The 14,036-nt window shown below is 44.1% G+C and overlaps 1 protein-coding gene across 2 annotated transcripts in view; it reads right to left on the reverse strand.

Moving 5' to 3' along the window:
• Window positions 1-14,036, reverse strand: part of LOC126355973 (uncharacterized) — a 185,466-nt gene that overhangs the window by 112,244 nt on the left and 59,186 nt on the right. For both annotated transcript variants that reach the window (XM_050006579.1, XM_050006580.1), the window contains exon 2: window positions 3,910-3,977. In XM_050006579.1, the coding sequence (XP_049862536.1) occupies window positions 3,910-3,977 (68 nt within the window). The remainder of the gene's footprint in view (window positions 1-3,909; window positions 3,978-14,036) is intronic.

A 14,036-nucleotide genomic window follows, 5' to 3' on the forward strand; every position in this document is an offset into this window, starting at 1 on the left:
GTGCCGCTGAACAATTGGTCAGGACTTTCAACACAGATGTTGAAGTTGAAAGAGTCGCATTCTCGGGAGGACGCGTTATTGCTCTTTTTGTCCTAGTATCGCTCTCAGCCCCGAGATGGTCGCTCACCAGCTGAGTTGCTCCTTGGTCGTCCTCATCGAACCTTGATGTCTTTGCTGCATCCGCCGCATCAGGTTTCTGTGCAGCGGCAGACACCTGCTTTTGCTCCCGGCTACGTTGTCCACTATCGCCACTATCGAGGTTCACGGCGTTGGCTCGAAGGGCGCATTCTTCGCTGCCTCGGTCGCGCTATGTATCTGGTTTTGGGGGCCTCTGATGAGGTGCGCCGGCATCTCAACCAGCTGCGCCTCTGTCGTCGCACGAGATCCGCCAGTCGCCGTCTGCTTTCAGCGACGGTGCCGTCTGGTCAGCGCCCCGGGGACCCATCTACTGGCTCGCCTCAGCCCCAGGTGTTACCGACGCTGCCTTCCATTTTGCCCCATGGCGACGCGCCGCCGCCACCGCCTCCGTCTCCGTCTCCGCCGCCGCCGCCGCCGCCGCCGCCGCCGCCGCCTGTTCTCCCGCCGGCGACGCCCGCAGTGGACGCCTCGCTGCAACCGCCGGAGCCTCCCTGTGTCACGCGCCGCCGATCGCTTCCCGTGACCAGTTGTCCTCCGACATGGAACTCTTGCCCGCTCCGGACCGTATGTCATCTTCTCCCGTCGGATGCCCCGGCCCGATGGAGGCCGACCCTACGGGCGCATTCACCGCATGTTGGCGTGCGCCCTGGAGCAGGTTTTCAGGCGTTTCCTAGCTCCCCGCGGTCCGAATGGGAGGGTGCGGGTGGCACAGCCTCGCCTGTTGTTAGACTCCCCACCTCGTCCCATACGTCAACATGGGATCCTCCCCACGGCGGGCGGAAGCCTTATGCCACAACCGTACGCCGATTTGCGGGGGAGAAATGTGGTGTCACCGCCAGACACCACACTTGCTAGGTGGTAGCTTTTAAATCGGACGCGGTCCGTTAGTATACGTCGGACCCGAGTGTCGCCACTATCACTGATTGCAGACCGTGCGCCGCCACACGGCAGCTCTAGAGAGACTTCCAAGCACTCGCCCCAGTGGTACAGCCGACTTTGCTAGCGATGGTTCGCTGACTTCTACGCTCTCATTTGCCGAGACGATAGTTAGCATAGCCTTCAGCTACGTCATTTGCTAAGACCTAGCAAGGCGCCATTATCAGTACTATCGATATTGCAAACCATGTATCGTCAAGAGCGACGTTCGTCATTAATGGATTAAAGTTAAGTATTCCACCAGCTGCGTCCGTTTTTCTCAATTCTAATTCCCTTGTCATGTTCGAGACCTCACGCCAGCCTGCGTGAGCTAAAACGCGTGCATTTCGGCCTCCTGTAATAACGGTGTTGGTTCTCCTGCCAACCACAACAGTATTCGCATTAGCTCGTTAGAAAATGGCTCTTAGCACTATGGGCCTTAACATCTGAGGTCATCAGTCCCCTAGAACTATTTAAACCTAACTAGCCTAAGGACATCACACACATCCATGACCGAGGCAGGATTCGAACCTGCGACTGTAGCGGTCGCGCGGTTCCAGACTGTAGCGTCTAGAACCGCTCGGCCAAATCGGCCAAGCCTTTTAATTACTTGGTCCTGAAAAGGTCCATTATTAAGCCTTTTTGATTTTGATTTGTGTGCATCTTTGTAGCCGGGAAATCCAGTATTCGGTCTGGCTGCCGATTCGTTCTAGCTCATGTAGCATTACCCTTGGAGCACGTGTAGTGTTATTGGTTTCCCTATCTGAGCAACATCTATCCACTCGCAATCCGTAAAAACAGGCTTTGCTTAGAGAACATTGCGAGCTACAGGAGAATCTGGAGTTAGCCGTAGACGAACACGTACCAAGTCTACGACGAAGTACGGTCCGTTCAAGAAATCCAGTATTACGGCAAGTACAGCTAGATGTTAGTAATATCGGAGTGAGAGACCTGTGGGATCGGAACTGTCAATTTATTGAAAATTCTGAAGAACGTGGGTGATTGCGAAAGTATAATTGTGATACTGCTGGTACAAAACTCGACAGGAGACTATGGGTCAAACTGAGCAGAGCTCGCTCTGAGCATGGACAATGCGCAGACTCTCCTTACAAATGGAGTGCTACAGACTCTCACGTTTGTAACTATGGGGCTTCGAACCAGACAATCAAGCACGTTAGATGAATGCCGCTAGCATTCCTGTTAGGGGAGTTGCACCGATCTCATGAAAGCTAATGATACAGCTCTTACATGGATCAGGAACTTAGATACTCACATCTAGTTAATTTTATATGTAGTTTTGTCTTTCTGTATTTTTGTTATATAAACATACTAATGTTATATACAGGATGACAATTATTGAACTGTATGAAAAAAACGTAAATTAGTTACAAACTACGGCGTGCACACACTTTATTCAATATGTAAACGTCACTGCAGATATTCGGGTTTAGGTTATGAAATGTTCGATATGCCTGCCATCATTGGCGATGATATGGCGCAGACGAATAGCGAAATTCTGCATGATCCGCTGAAGCGTCGCAATATAGATGCTGTCGATTACCTCGCGAATGGCTGTTTTTAGCTCAGCAATGGTTTTCAGGTTATTGCTGTACTCCTTTTCTTCAATATAGCCCCACAAAAAGCAGTCGCTTGTATTCAGATCCGGAGAATATGGCGACCAATAGAAGCCCGTGCTAGTGGCCTCTGGGTTCCCCAGAGCCAGAATGGGGGCCCCAAAGTGTCCCTCCAGGACATCAAACACGAGCTCCGTTTTTCATGAACCACGTCTTGTCGAACTCAGGGTTACTTTGGATAATGGGGATGAAATAATCTTCCAGAACCTCCATGTACCGTTCGGTAGGTACCATGCCATCAAGGAATATCGCACTGATTATTCCGTGACTGGACACCCGTTGAAGGTGAAGAGACTTCTCGATCGCTAAATGCAGATTCTTAGTCCCCCAAATGCTCCAGAGTTGCTTATTGACGAACCTATCCGAACGACAGTGGCCTTCGTCGCTAAACCAAACCATACAGTGCATACTAATTCCCATCATACCCCGCGGCCAACCGTGCAGTTTGAATGTCCCAATGTAAACCTTTCAGAAGTTATGACGATTTTATATCATACCTGTATTTTTAAACTGCATTTGAGCCACACGAATAAATAAATAAAAAAAATGAAGGGAGAGAAGCAGTAAATATTCTGTCAGTCAAAAGCACGCTAATTAATAATCCCGAAAGAAATCTTAGTGAGCACTAACATGAAATAGCAATTTTAATTCAATCGAAAATGCCTATTTCGCGTCTCAGAGATTATTGCACCTTGCGAGTCAGGAATTAACAGAATCAACTGCGCTATTTACAAGCAAAATTGTATTGCGTAATTTTGAACTTGGTTAACGAAAAAAGGAGACAAGGTTTCTTTTGCCCGTTATTCAATCGCAAGAGAGATAAGAAATCTGCTAACATACATGTAAACTCTTCGGATTACTGCGAAGTGTGATGCTCTGTATGGTAGCAATTTCGATTGCGAAACGACGTGACGCATAACATTTCATTTAGCGTAAATTCATTACGCTTCTCACGACCAGAAGAGTCGTACCACTGTACGTGACACACAAGGTAGCTTGCGGAATAGAGATGTAGATGTACACATCCAGCTTAGTAATTCTGCGTATTAGTAGTACATCGCTGAGGCAAGTATATGGTTTGAAGAGATAGTAGCGTCGTAAAGAAAGAATTTAAAAAAAAAGTCATCATTTTTCTACAGAATCAATTTATGTGAAACTCCAAGAGAAAAAAATGATGGTCGCTCAAACTAACAGTCAGTTACTAAAATTGAATGATTCTTACCTCTCCCGCCTCAGACACTTCTCCCATGCTTTTTATGACCATATTCACAGTGACGATCAGAGGAGCGCCTGAAAGAAAGATAATAAACAGTTTTAAAATCTGACACCAACACAGGAGTTCCCGCTTACGTACACTTGCTTGAAATTATGCATTGAGTCACATCAAATTATAAAAATTTCTCGGTGGACTCCTTTCGCTGCACAACAAAGAATAAGCGTAAATTAAATTTATGATGTCACGAGAGGCGCGCACATAGCGAAAGTAATGGGCTGTGTTCGGATTTTATGATGCCACAGGGTGTTGTAGCTGCATCTCTAGCATGTTTTTACGCAGACTAGTAACAAGACTAATAAAAATGTTGCAGTAGTTGGCGAAAAACTGTTCAGGGACATTCACCGCTGGAATGACACTACTAACTGAGAAAACAAGTAATCGAGAGCACTGTCGTGAAGTGATTTTAAAAACAGGTCAACGATTATTGCTTTTACGCGACGTTCTCGTAAATTTTAAGAAGACCGACAGCTACATGGTGCGTAGAGACAGCCCTAAGGCTGCTTTGTTCCAAACAGCGCAACCAAGAAACTTATGCCTAATTGAACTTGATTTTGTAAACACGAAGTAAACTGTGTGATTTAATGTTTACCGCTCCCACATGTGTACAGTTGCGAATGTATAACGTAGTAATGTATAATGATGTGCTCGAAAACATCCGGCTCCACGCCCGAAATCTCTAACACAAACTTGTAGTTTAATAGTAAAGTGCTTCACTAGAACGTGGCTCACAAGAGAGGAATGGTAACCCGTACAATTACTGGATTAAATCCCGTAAGAGAACGCATGAACACAACAACTGGTCGATGGAAGCTATATCCAGAGAGTGAGTCCTGTACAGTATAGGCGAGAATGAAATGCAACAACGCCATTTTGAAGATTACATCGGAGAGATCTGAAAGAAGTAGGCATTACATGAATGTCATATGAAATGTTCTGGATATCACCATGGTCCAAAAATGTTTCTGCAGTTGAGTACATCCTAAGAAGAAAGGGAGTGGAGGAGAGACTTGGTGTGAAAAGTGTCACAAGTTCAATTACAGAATACGATTTTCTGCTCTAAGAAACATATCGTTTTTTATTTTAAAAAGTGGGGATTCTGTTTTGATCTCACGCTTCGGGAAGGAAAGGAGACAGAGTTTAACGTCTCATCGACAACGAGGTCATCAGAGACGGAGCACAAAGAAGGATGGTGAAGGAAATAAGCCGTGTTCTTTCAAAAGAACCATTCCGGCAGTTGCCTGGACGGATTTAGGGAAGTCACGGAAGACCTAAATCTGTATGGCCGACGTCGTTTCGAAACGTCGTCCTCCCTAATGTGAAGCCAGTGTGCTAGCCACTGTGTCACCTCGTTCCGTAACTTCTGAAAGGCATAGAAACAATAATTAGTGGTGTTGTGGAAATATTTCGTTGTAATTCCCAAGTTGCTTCATAATAATAACATTACATTGAAGAGCCAAAGAAACTGGTACACCTGCCTAATATCTTGTAGGGGCCCCGCTAGCATGCAAAAGTGCCGCAACAGGACGTGGCATGGACTCGGCTCATGTCTGAAGTAGTGCTGGAGGGAAGTGACACCATGAATCCTGCAAGGCTGTCCATAAATCCGTAGGAATACGAGGGGGTGGAAATCTATTCTGAACAGCACGTTGCAAAGCATACCAGATATGCTCAAAAATGTTAAGGTCTCGGGAGTTTGATGGTCTGTGGCAGTGTTCAAATTCAGTAGTGTGTTCCTGGAGCCACTCTGTAGCCATTCTGAACGTGTGGGCCGGCCGCGGTGGAGGAGCGGTTCTAGGCGCTTCTTCGAGGGTACCGGGCGCTGTTGGGCCTTCCTCTCCCCAAGGGGAGTGGCGGGTTCAGCAGCGTTCGCGGCGCACGAGGCGAAGGGTCAATGTGGAAGCTCGCCGTATGGCATCGCCCGCTCTGCCTGTGAGTGGACATGTGGCCGCTCCTTCAGCAAGGTCCGAACAGGCACACGGGGGGAGGGGTTTTTATTGGGAGGGCGGGCGATGGAGCCCCTTAGGGAAATAGCGAAAAGGTCGGGGAAGAAGGCCAGTGTGCGTGCTCGCTGGGGGAGGGGGGGGGGGGTCTCATCCGAGATGTGGAGGAGGCCCTGCCGGCGGCGATAGAGAGCACTAGGTGCATCCGACAGCAAAGTTTTGCTCATGTCGGCACCAACGACTCCTGCCGTCTGGGTTCAGACGTCATCCTCAGTTCGTACAGGAGGTTGGAGTTGGTGAAGGCGGAAAGCCTCGCTCGCGGGGTGGAATCAGAGCTAACTATTTGTAGTATCGTTGCCAGAACCGATCGCGGTTTCAAAGCTGTTTCACAGAGGAAGACTGCACTGTAGTTCCTTCTCTAGATTGTCGCTCAGATGACGAAATGGTAGGTATCGAAAGAGACGACAGAGGGATAGAGAAACAATTAAAATCGCTCAAAAGACGAAAGGCCGCTGGAACTGATGGGATACCAGTTCGAGTTTACACAGAGTACGCGAAGGAACTTGCCCCCACCCCTTCTTGCAGCGGTGTACCGAAGGTCTCTAGAAGAGCGTAGCGTTCCAAAGGATTGGAAAAGGGCACAAGTTATCCCCGTTTTCAAGAAGGGACATCGAACAGATGTTCAGAACTATAGACATATATCTCTAACGTCGATCAATTGTAGAATTTTGGAACACGTATGACGAAGAAATTGAAGAAATGTATGATGAAATAAAAGAAATTATTCAGATAGCGAAGAGACGAAAATTTAATAGTCATGGGCAACTGGAATTCGAGTGTAGGAAAAGGGAGAGAAGGAAATGTAGTAGGTGAATATGGATTGGGGGTAAGAAATGAAAGAGGAAGCCGCCTGGTAGAATTTTGCACAGAGCACAATTTAGTCATAGCTAACACTTGGTTTAAGAACCATGAAAGAAGGTTGTATACATGGGAGAACCCTGGAGATACTAAAAGGTATCAGATAGATTATATAATGGTAAGACAGAGATTTAGGAACTAGGTTTTAAATTGTAAGACATTTCCAGGTGCAGATGTGGACTCTGATCACAATCTATTGGTTATGACCTGTAGATTAAAACTGAAGAAACTGCAAAAAGATGGGAATTTAAGGAGATGGGACCTGGACAAACTGAAAGAACCAGTGGTTGTTCAGAGTTTCAGGGAGAGCATAAGGGAACAATTGACAGGAATGGGGGAAAGAAATACAGTAGAAGAAGAATGGGTAGCTCTGAGGGATGTAGTAGTGAAGGCAGCAGAGGATCAAGTAGGTAAAAAGACGAGGGCTAGTAGAAATCCTTGGGTAACAGAAGAAGTATTGAATTTAATTGATGAAAGGAGAAAATATAAAAATGCAGTAAATGAAGCAGGCAAAAAGGAATACAAACGCCTAAAAAATGAGATCGACAGGAAATGCAAAATGGCTAAGCAGGGATGGCTGGAGGACAAATGTAAGGATGTGGAGGCTTATCTCACTAGGGGTAAGATAGAACCTGCCTACAGGAAAATAAAGGGACCTTTGGAGATAAGAGAACCACCTGTATGAACATTAAGAGCTCAGATGGAAACCCAGTTCTAAGCAAAGAAGGGAAGCAGAAAGGTGGAAGGAGTATATAGAGGGTCTATACAAGGGTGATGTACTTGAGGACAATTTTATGGAAATGGAAGAGAATGTAGATGAAGATGAAATGGGAGATACGATATTGCGTGAAGAGTTTGACAGAGCACTGAAAGACCTAAGTCGAACCAAGGCCCCGGGAGTAGACAACATTCCATTAGAACTACTGACAGCCTTGGGAGAGCCAGTCCTGACAAAGCTCTACCATCTGGTGAGCAAGATGTATGAGACAGGCGAAATACCCTCAGACTTCAAGAAGAATATAATAATTCCAATCCCAAAGAAAGCAGGTGTTGACAGATGTGAAAATTACCGAACTATCAGTTTAATAAGTCACAGCTGCAAAATACTAACACAAATTCTTTACAGACGAATGGAAAAACTAGTAGACACCGACCTCGGGGAAGATTAGTTTGGATTCCATAGAAATACTGGAACACGTGAGGCAATACTGACCTTATGACTTATCTTAGAGGAAAGATTAAGAAAAGGCAAACCTACGTTCCTAGCATTTGTAGACTTAGAGAAAGCCTTTGACAATGTTGACTGGAATACTCTCTTTCAAATTCTAAAGGTGGCAGGGGTAAAATACAGGGAGGGAAAAGCTATTTACAATTTGTACAGAAATCAGATGGCAGTTATATGAGTCGAGTGACATGAAAGAGAAGCAGTGGTTGGGAAGGGAGTAAGACAGGGTTGTAGCCTCTCCCTGATGTTATTCAATCTGTAGATTGAGCAAGCGGTAAAGGAAACAGAAGAAAAATTCGGAGTAGGTATTAAAATCCAGGGAGAAGAAATAAAAACTTTGAGGTTCGCCGATGACATTGTAATTCTGCCAGAGACAGCAAAGGACTTGGAAGAGCAGTTGAACGGAATGGACAGTGTCTTGAAAGGAGGATATAAATGAACATCAACAAAAGCAAATCGAGGAGTGTCGAATTAAGTCGGGTGATGCTGAGGGAATTAGATTAGGAAATGAAACACTTAAAGTAGTAAAGTTTTGTTACTTGGGGAGCAACATAACTGATGATGGTCGAAGTAGAGAGGATATAAAATGTAGACTGGCAATGGCAAGGAAAGCGTTTCTGAAGAAGAGAAATCTGTTAACATCGACTATAGATTTAAGTGTCAGGAAGTCATTTCTGAAAGTATTTGTATGGAGTGTAGCCATGTATAGAAGTGAAACGTGGACGATAAATAGTTTGGACAACAAGAGAATAGAAGCTTTCGAAATGTGGTGCTACAGAAGAATGCTGAAGATTAGATGGGTAGATCACATAACTAATGAGGAAGTGTTGAATAGGGTTGGGGAGAAGAGACGTTTGTGGTATAACTTGACCAGAAGAAGGGATGGGTTGGTAGGACATGTTCTGAGTCATCAAGGGATCACCAATTTAGTATTGGAGGGCAGTGTGGAGGGTAAAAATCGTAGAGGGAGACCAAGAGATGAATACACTAAGCAGATTCAGAAGGATGTAGGTTGCAGTAGGTACTGGGAGATGAAGAAGCTTGCACAGGGTAGAGTTGCATGGAGAGCTGAATCAAACCAGTCTTTGGACTGAAGACCACAACAACAACAACAGTATGTTCGAGTATAATAACTTTTCTGGAGACTAGAAATCTACTCTGTAGGAATCAACATGGGTTTCGAAAAAGATAGTCGTGTGAAACCCAGCTCACGCTATTCGTCCACGAGACTCAGAGGGCCATAGACACGGGTTCACAGGTAGATGCCGTGTTTCTTGACTTCCGCAAGGCGTTCGATACAGTTCTCCACAGTCGTTTAATGAACAAAGTAAGAGCATATTGACTATCAGACCAATTGTGTGATTGGATTGAAGAGCTCCTAGATAAGAGAATACAGCATGGAGAGAAGTCTTCCGAAGTAAGAGTGATTTCAGATGTGCCGCAGAGGAGTGTCGTAGGACCGTTGCTATTCACAATATACATAAATGACCTTGTGGATGACATCGGAAGTTCACTGAAGCCTTTTGCATATGATGCTGTGGTATATCGAGAGGTTGTAACAATGGAAAATTGTACTGAAATGCAGGAGGATCTGCAGCGAATTGACGCATGGTGCAGGGAATGCAAATTGAATAACAATGCAGACGAGTGTAATGTGCTGCGAATACATACGAAGAAATCCCCTTTATCATTTAGCTACAATACAGCAGGTCAGCAACTGGAAGCAGTTAATTCCATAAATTATCTGGGAGTACGCATTAGGAGTGATTTAAAATGGAATGATCATATAAAGTTGATCGTCGGTAAAGCAGATGCCAGACTGAGATTTATTGGAAGAATCCTAATAAAATGCAATCTGAAAACAAAGGAAGTAGGTTACAGTACGCTTGTTTGCCCACTGCTTGAATACTGCTCGGCAGTGTGGGATCCGTACCAGATAAGGTTGATAGAAGAGAGAGAGAAGATCCAACGGAGGGCAGCGCGCTTCCTTACAGGATCATTTAGTAATCACGAAAGCGTTACAGGGATGATAGATAAACTCCAGTGCAAGACTCTGCAGAAGAGACGCTCAGTAGCTCGGTAAGGGCTTTTGTTGAAGTTTCGAGAACATACCTTCACCTAAGAGTCAAGCAACATATTGCTCCCTCCTACGTATATCTCGCAAAGAGACCATGAGGATAAAATCAGAGAGATTAGAGCCCACACAGAGGCATACCGACGATCCTTCTTTCCACGAATAATACGGGACTGGAATAGAAGGGAGAACAGATAGAGGTACTCAAGGTACCCTCCGCCACACACCATCAGGTGGCTTGCGGAGTATGGACGTGATGTAGATGTAGATGTCTGGAACCGCGCGAGTGCTACGGTCGCAGGTTCGAATCCTGCCTCGGGCATGGATGTGTGTGATGTCCTCAGGTTAGCTATGTTTAAGTACTTCTAAGTTCTAGGGGACTGATGACATCAGATGTTAAGTCCCATAGTGCTCAGAGCCACTTGAACCATTTGAACGTGTGGGGTGTTGCAATGTCCTGATGGAATTGCCCAAGTCCGTCGGAATGTACAATGGACATGAATGGATGCAGGTGATCACACAGGATACCTACGTATGTGTCACCAGTCAGAGTCGTATCTAGACGAATCAGGGGTTCCATACCACTCCAACTGCACACGCCCCACACCATTACAGAGCCTCCAGCAGCTCGAACAGTTCCCTGGTGAAATGCAGAGTACATGGATTCATGAGGTTGTCGCCATACCCATGGACGTCCATCTGCTCGATACAATTTGAAACGAGACGCCTCCGACTAGGCAACATGTTTCCAGTCATCAGCCGTCCATTGTCGGTGTTAACGAACCCAGGTACACGTAAAGCTTTGTGCCGTGTATGTCCAGTCGTTAAAACTCCAATGTCGTTATTGGCCGGTCCTGGCGAGGCGTAAAGCTTTGTGTCGAGCTGTCATCAAGGGTATACGAATGGCCTTTCGGCTTCGAAAGCCCGTATCGATGATGTATCGTTGAATGCTTCGTACGCTGACACTTGTTGATGGCCCGACATTAATATCTTCTGCAATTTGCGGAAGCGTTGCACTCCTGTCACGTTGAACGATTCTCTTCAGTCGTCGTTGGTCCCGTTCTTGCAGGATCTTTTTCCAGTCACAGCTTGTCGGAGATTTGATGTTTTACCGAATTCCTAATATTCACAGTACACTCTTTAAATGGTGGTACGGGAAAATGCCCACTTCATCCCTACCTCGGAGATGCTGTGTTCCGCTGCTCGTTCGCTGATTGTAACACCACGTTCAAACTCACTTAAATTTTGATAATCTTCCATTGTAGCAGCAGTAGCCGATCTAAGAACTGCGCCAGACACCTGTTGTATTATATAAGCGTCGCCGACAGCACCGCCGTATTCTGCCTGTTTACATATCTCTGTATTCGAATCGCATGCCTATACTAGTTTCTTTAGCACTTATGTGTGTAATAATAGTATTTTTTTTAGATGGAGGGCCTCTCTCGTGTCACTGATTATCACCGCTTATGCGGCGATTGAGGAACCTACGAGATCTCTCTGAGAATTTACGAGTAAGGTAAAGATTGTCCGTGCATGGTGAAGAGAAAATCAGCAGAAGAGACGACACTGTTCACAAGGTACTAGTTCAAAAAATAAAAAACCTTAGTTCTATGGTGGAGGCTACTGGCACCATGGAAGTGACATATTGTAGCTTACATAATCACAAACTATTCATCCAACAGTAATTAGCCTTACATAGAATGGGAGAAGGTACAACGACAAATTGACAAGAGAAATGATTGCAAAAAATATGAAAGAAACGAAGATAATCGTTAGACAATTGCATCAATTTGGATCGCATAAGTCACAGTTTCTTACAACTGAAACAAAATTATATATCCGCCTGAAGATTTCTTTAAGTATTTCACAGCTACCATACACAGCCCAGTGTACTCCACTTGGAAAAGAAAAGGCGAAAACTGTATCCGTTGGAAGCCCAGGAGACCATTAAATATCGGCAGACAGTTTTCATCTACTATTACATTATCAAATTGCCTCTTTCTAATCTTCACTATTTTATTACATGTTACAGACTCCTGGGTAAGTACGTGTATTAGTATGAGTTTATGCATAGTATTAAATATCTCATTTTCTGTACATGTTACTCCAAAAAATGCGAAAAGATCGTAAAGTCGGGTTGTTGTATTTTTGTTTACGTTTAGGTGCAGAAAATGTAGAGAAGCTCCTTTAATTTTTATTTTCTATCCCGCAGTTTAAGTAGCTCGTATTCCTTCATTATTTCATTTATATTTGCAGGAGGCAGTGTAAATTTTAAATTATTTGATCAGCAGCTTCACACACGTAGTTTGTTTACATACAGTTGCCTGTAAGTCAAAGTTTTGTAAATGTGTTTTCTTGTTTATCGATAATTTACTGGACCTATTCTCACTAAATTATTATTCAGCCATGAGTGGAAAGTGCCTGACTTGCTATAGAATTGTTAGTTTTGGACTAGTGTGTGATGGATGCTGTGGTTTTTTCCACTGAGATGAGTATAGTGGTTTGAGAACTGCGGAAGTCAATGAGACTCTTCAGTGGTTTTTGTAGTGTATGCAGATAAGATTAGGAAAGATTTAGACACGTTAAGGAGGAAGATGGGTAGTGAGACGTGGAAAGTATGACAGGTAACAGAAGGAAGCTAGAGGTCCAGGCCAGCTTTTACATCTGAAGTAGCGTCACAGTACCAGGTTTAATACAATGCTGGCCTTTATCAGGAGACAAAGGACTTAGCATAACCATGTAAGGATTTAGTGAAGGAAGACTCGTGGCTATAGTATGTGGCCAGGCATTAGTATCGACAGATGCTGGGTACAAAATAGTGTGTGACCTGGTAAAGACTGCATCGACATGGAGACATACCAATGTTGAGTTTGTAACTGTTCTGAGACGTCATGACTGACTTCATTTGAACTCTTCTGTCAAGGTCAGGGTAGTTAACTTAGAATTTGAAAGGCTACTTTTGTCGTAAGTGTCACATATTGCCGTGATCCTGTGAAATCCGTCAGTAGATGGAATTATACTAGGCGTGCCCTTCACTTGAACAGAAAAAAGGAATGTCAACTGGGTGAGCTAACAGCAGAAAACTTGTGAGAGGGTGAGGAGTGAGGGGGGAAGATGGAAGAGGCACTGTTATGACTGATAAAATACCGCTGTCAGAGCAGCACATTTTCTAAAATAGAGATGATAAAAACAAACAAAGTTTTAACAGAGACTACGATTGACAAAACATTCGGTTTCATAAAGAAATACGACAACATAATTCTAGCTTGTGGCTTCTGCATTCATGAATTACACACAACAGACCCAGGTGACATAATCTACCTCTCTGAACGTAAGTGACGACTGGCACAGATGCGTTAAATGTTAACTGTGTACAGGTCAGCATCTTATTTATTTAGAACAGAAATGGGAAAAGGAGGCGTTACATATTTAACAGTAATTGCCATAAACTTAGGAACAAAGATATCCATAAAATTTCCCTAGAGCAGCTATGGAAGCATGTGCAATAGAATGTCATAATAAATCCTTTATAATAGAAAGTGAACATCAGGTACTTTCAGGTAATCTTAATCTATTCATAAATCACTTACAAGCACTGTTGACCTATTTAAGAGTAAAAGGAAAAATAAATTGCGATTGCAGCTTACTCTGATGTAAACTTTCTTAAAATCTCTTCTGCTATGAATCTATTGCAGTTAGTAAAATTATCATTCAATTTAATTCCTACCATAAATATCCCAAATAGGATAGTGAATTATTCAAAAAACAGCCAATGATAATTCATTTATAGATAAGTCTAATGAACAAAATTGCATTACAAAAACAGCAGTCAATGGAGTCTCAAATCATGTAGTTCTTTTTCTTAAATGTTAACAGTGGTCATGATACAAAATCTACTAAATTTGAGTTAAATAGG

Source organism: Schistocerca gregaria, chromosome 3, assembly GCF_023897955.1.
Source record: "Schistocerca gregaria isolate iqSchGreg1 chromosome 3, iqSchGreg1.2, whole genome shotgun sequence".
NCBI lineage: Eukaryota > Metazoa > Arthropoda > Insecta > Orthoptera > Acrididae > Schistocerca > Schistocerca gregaria.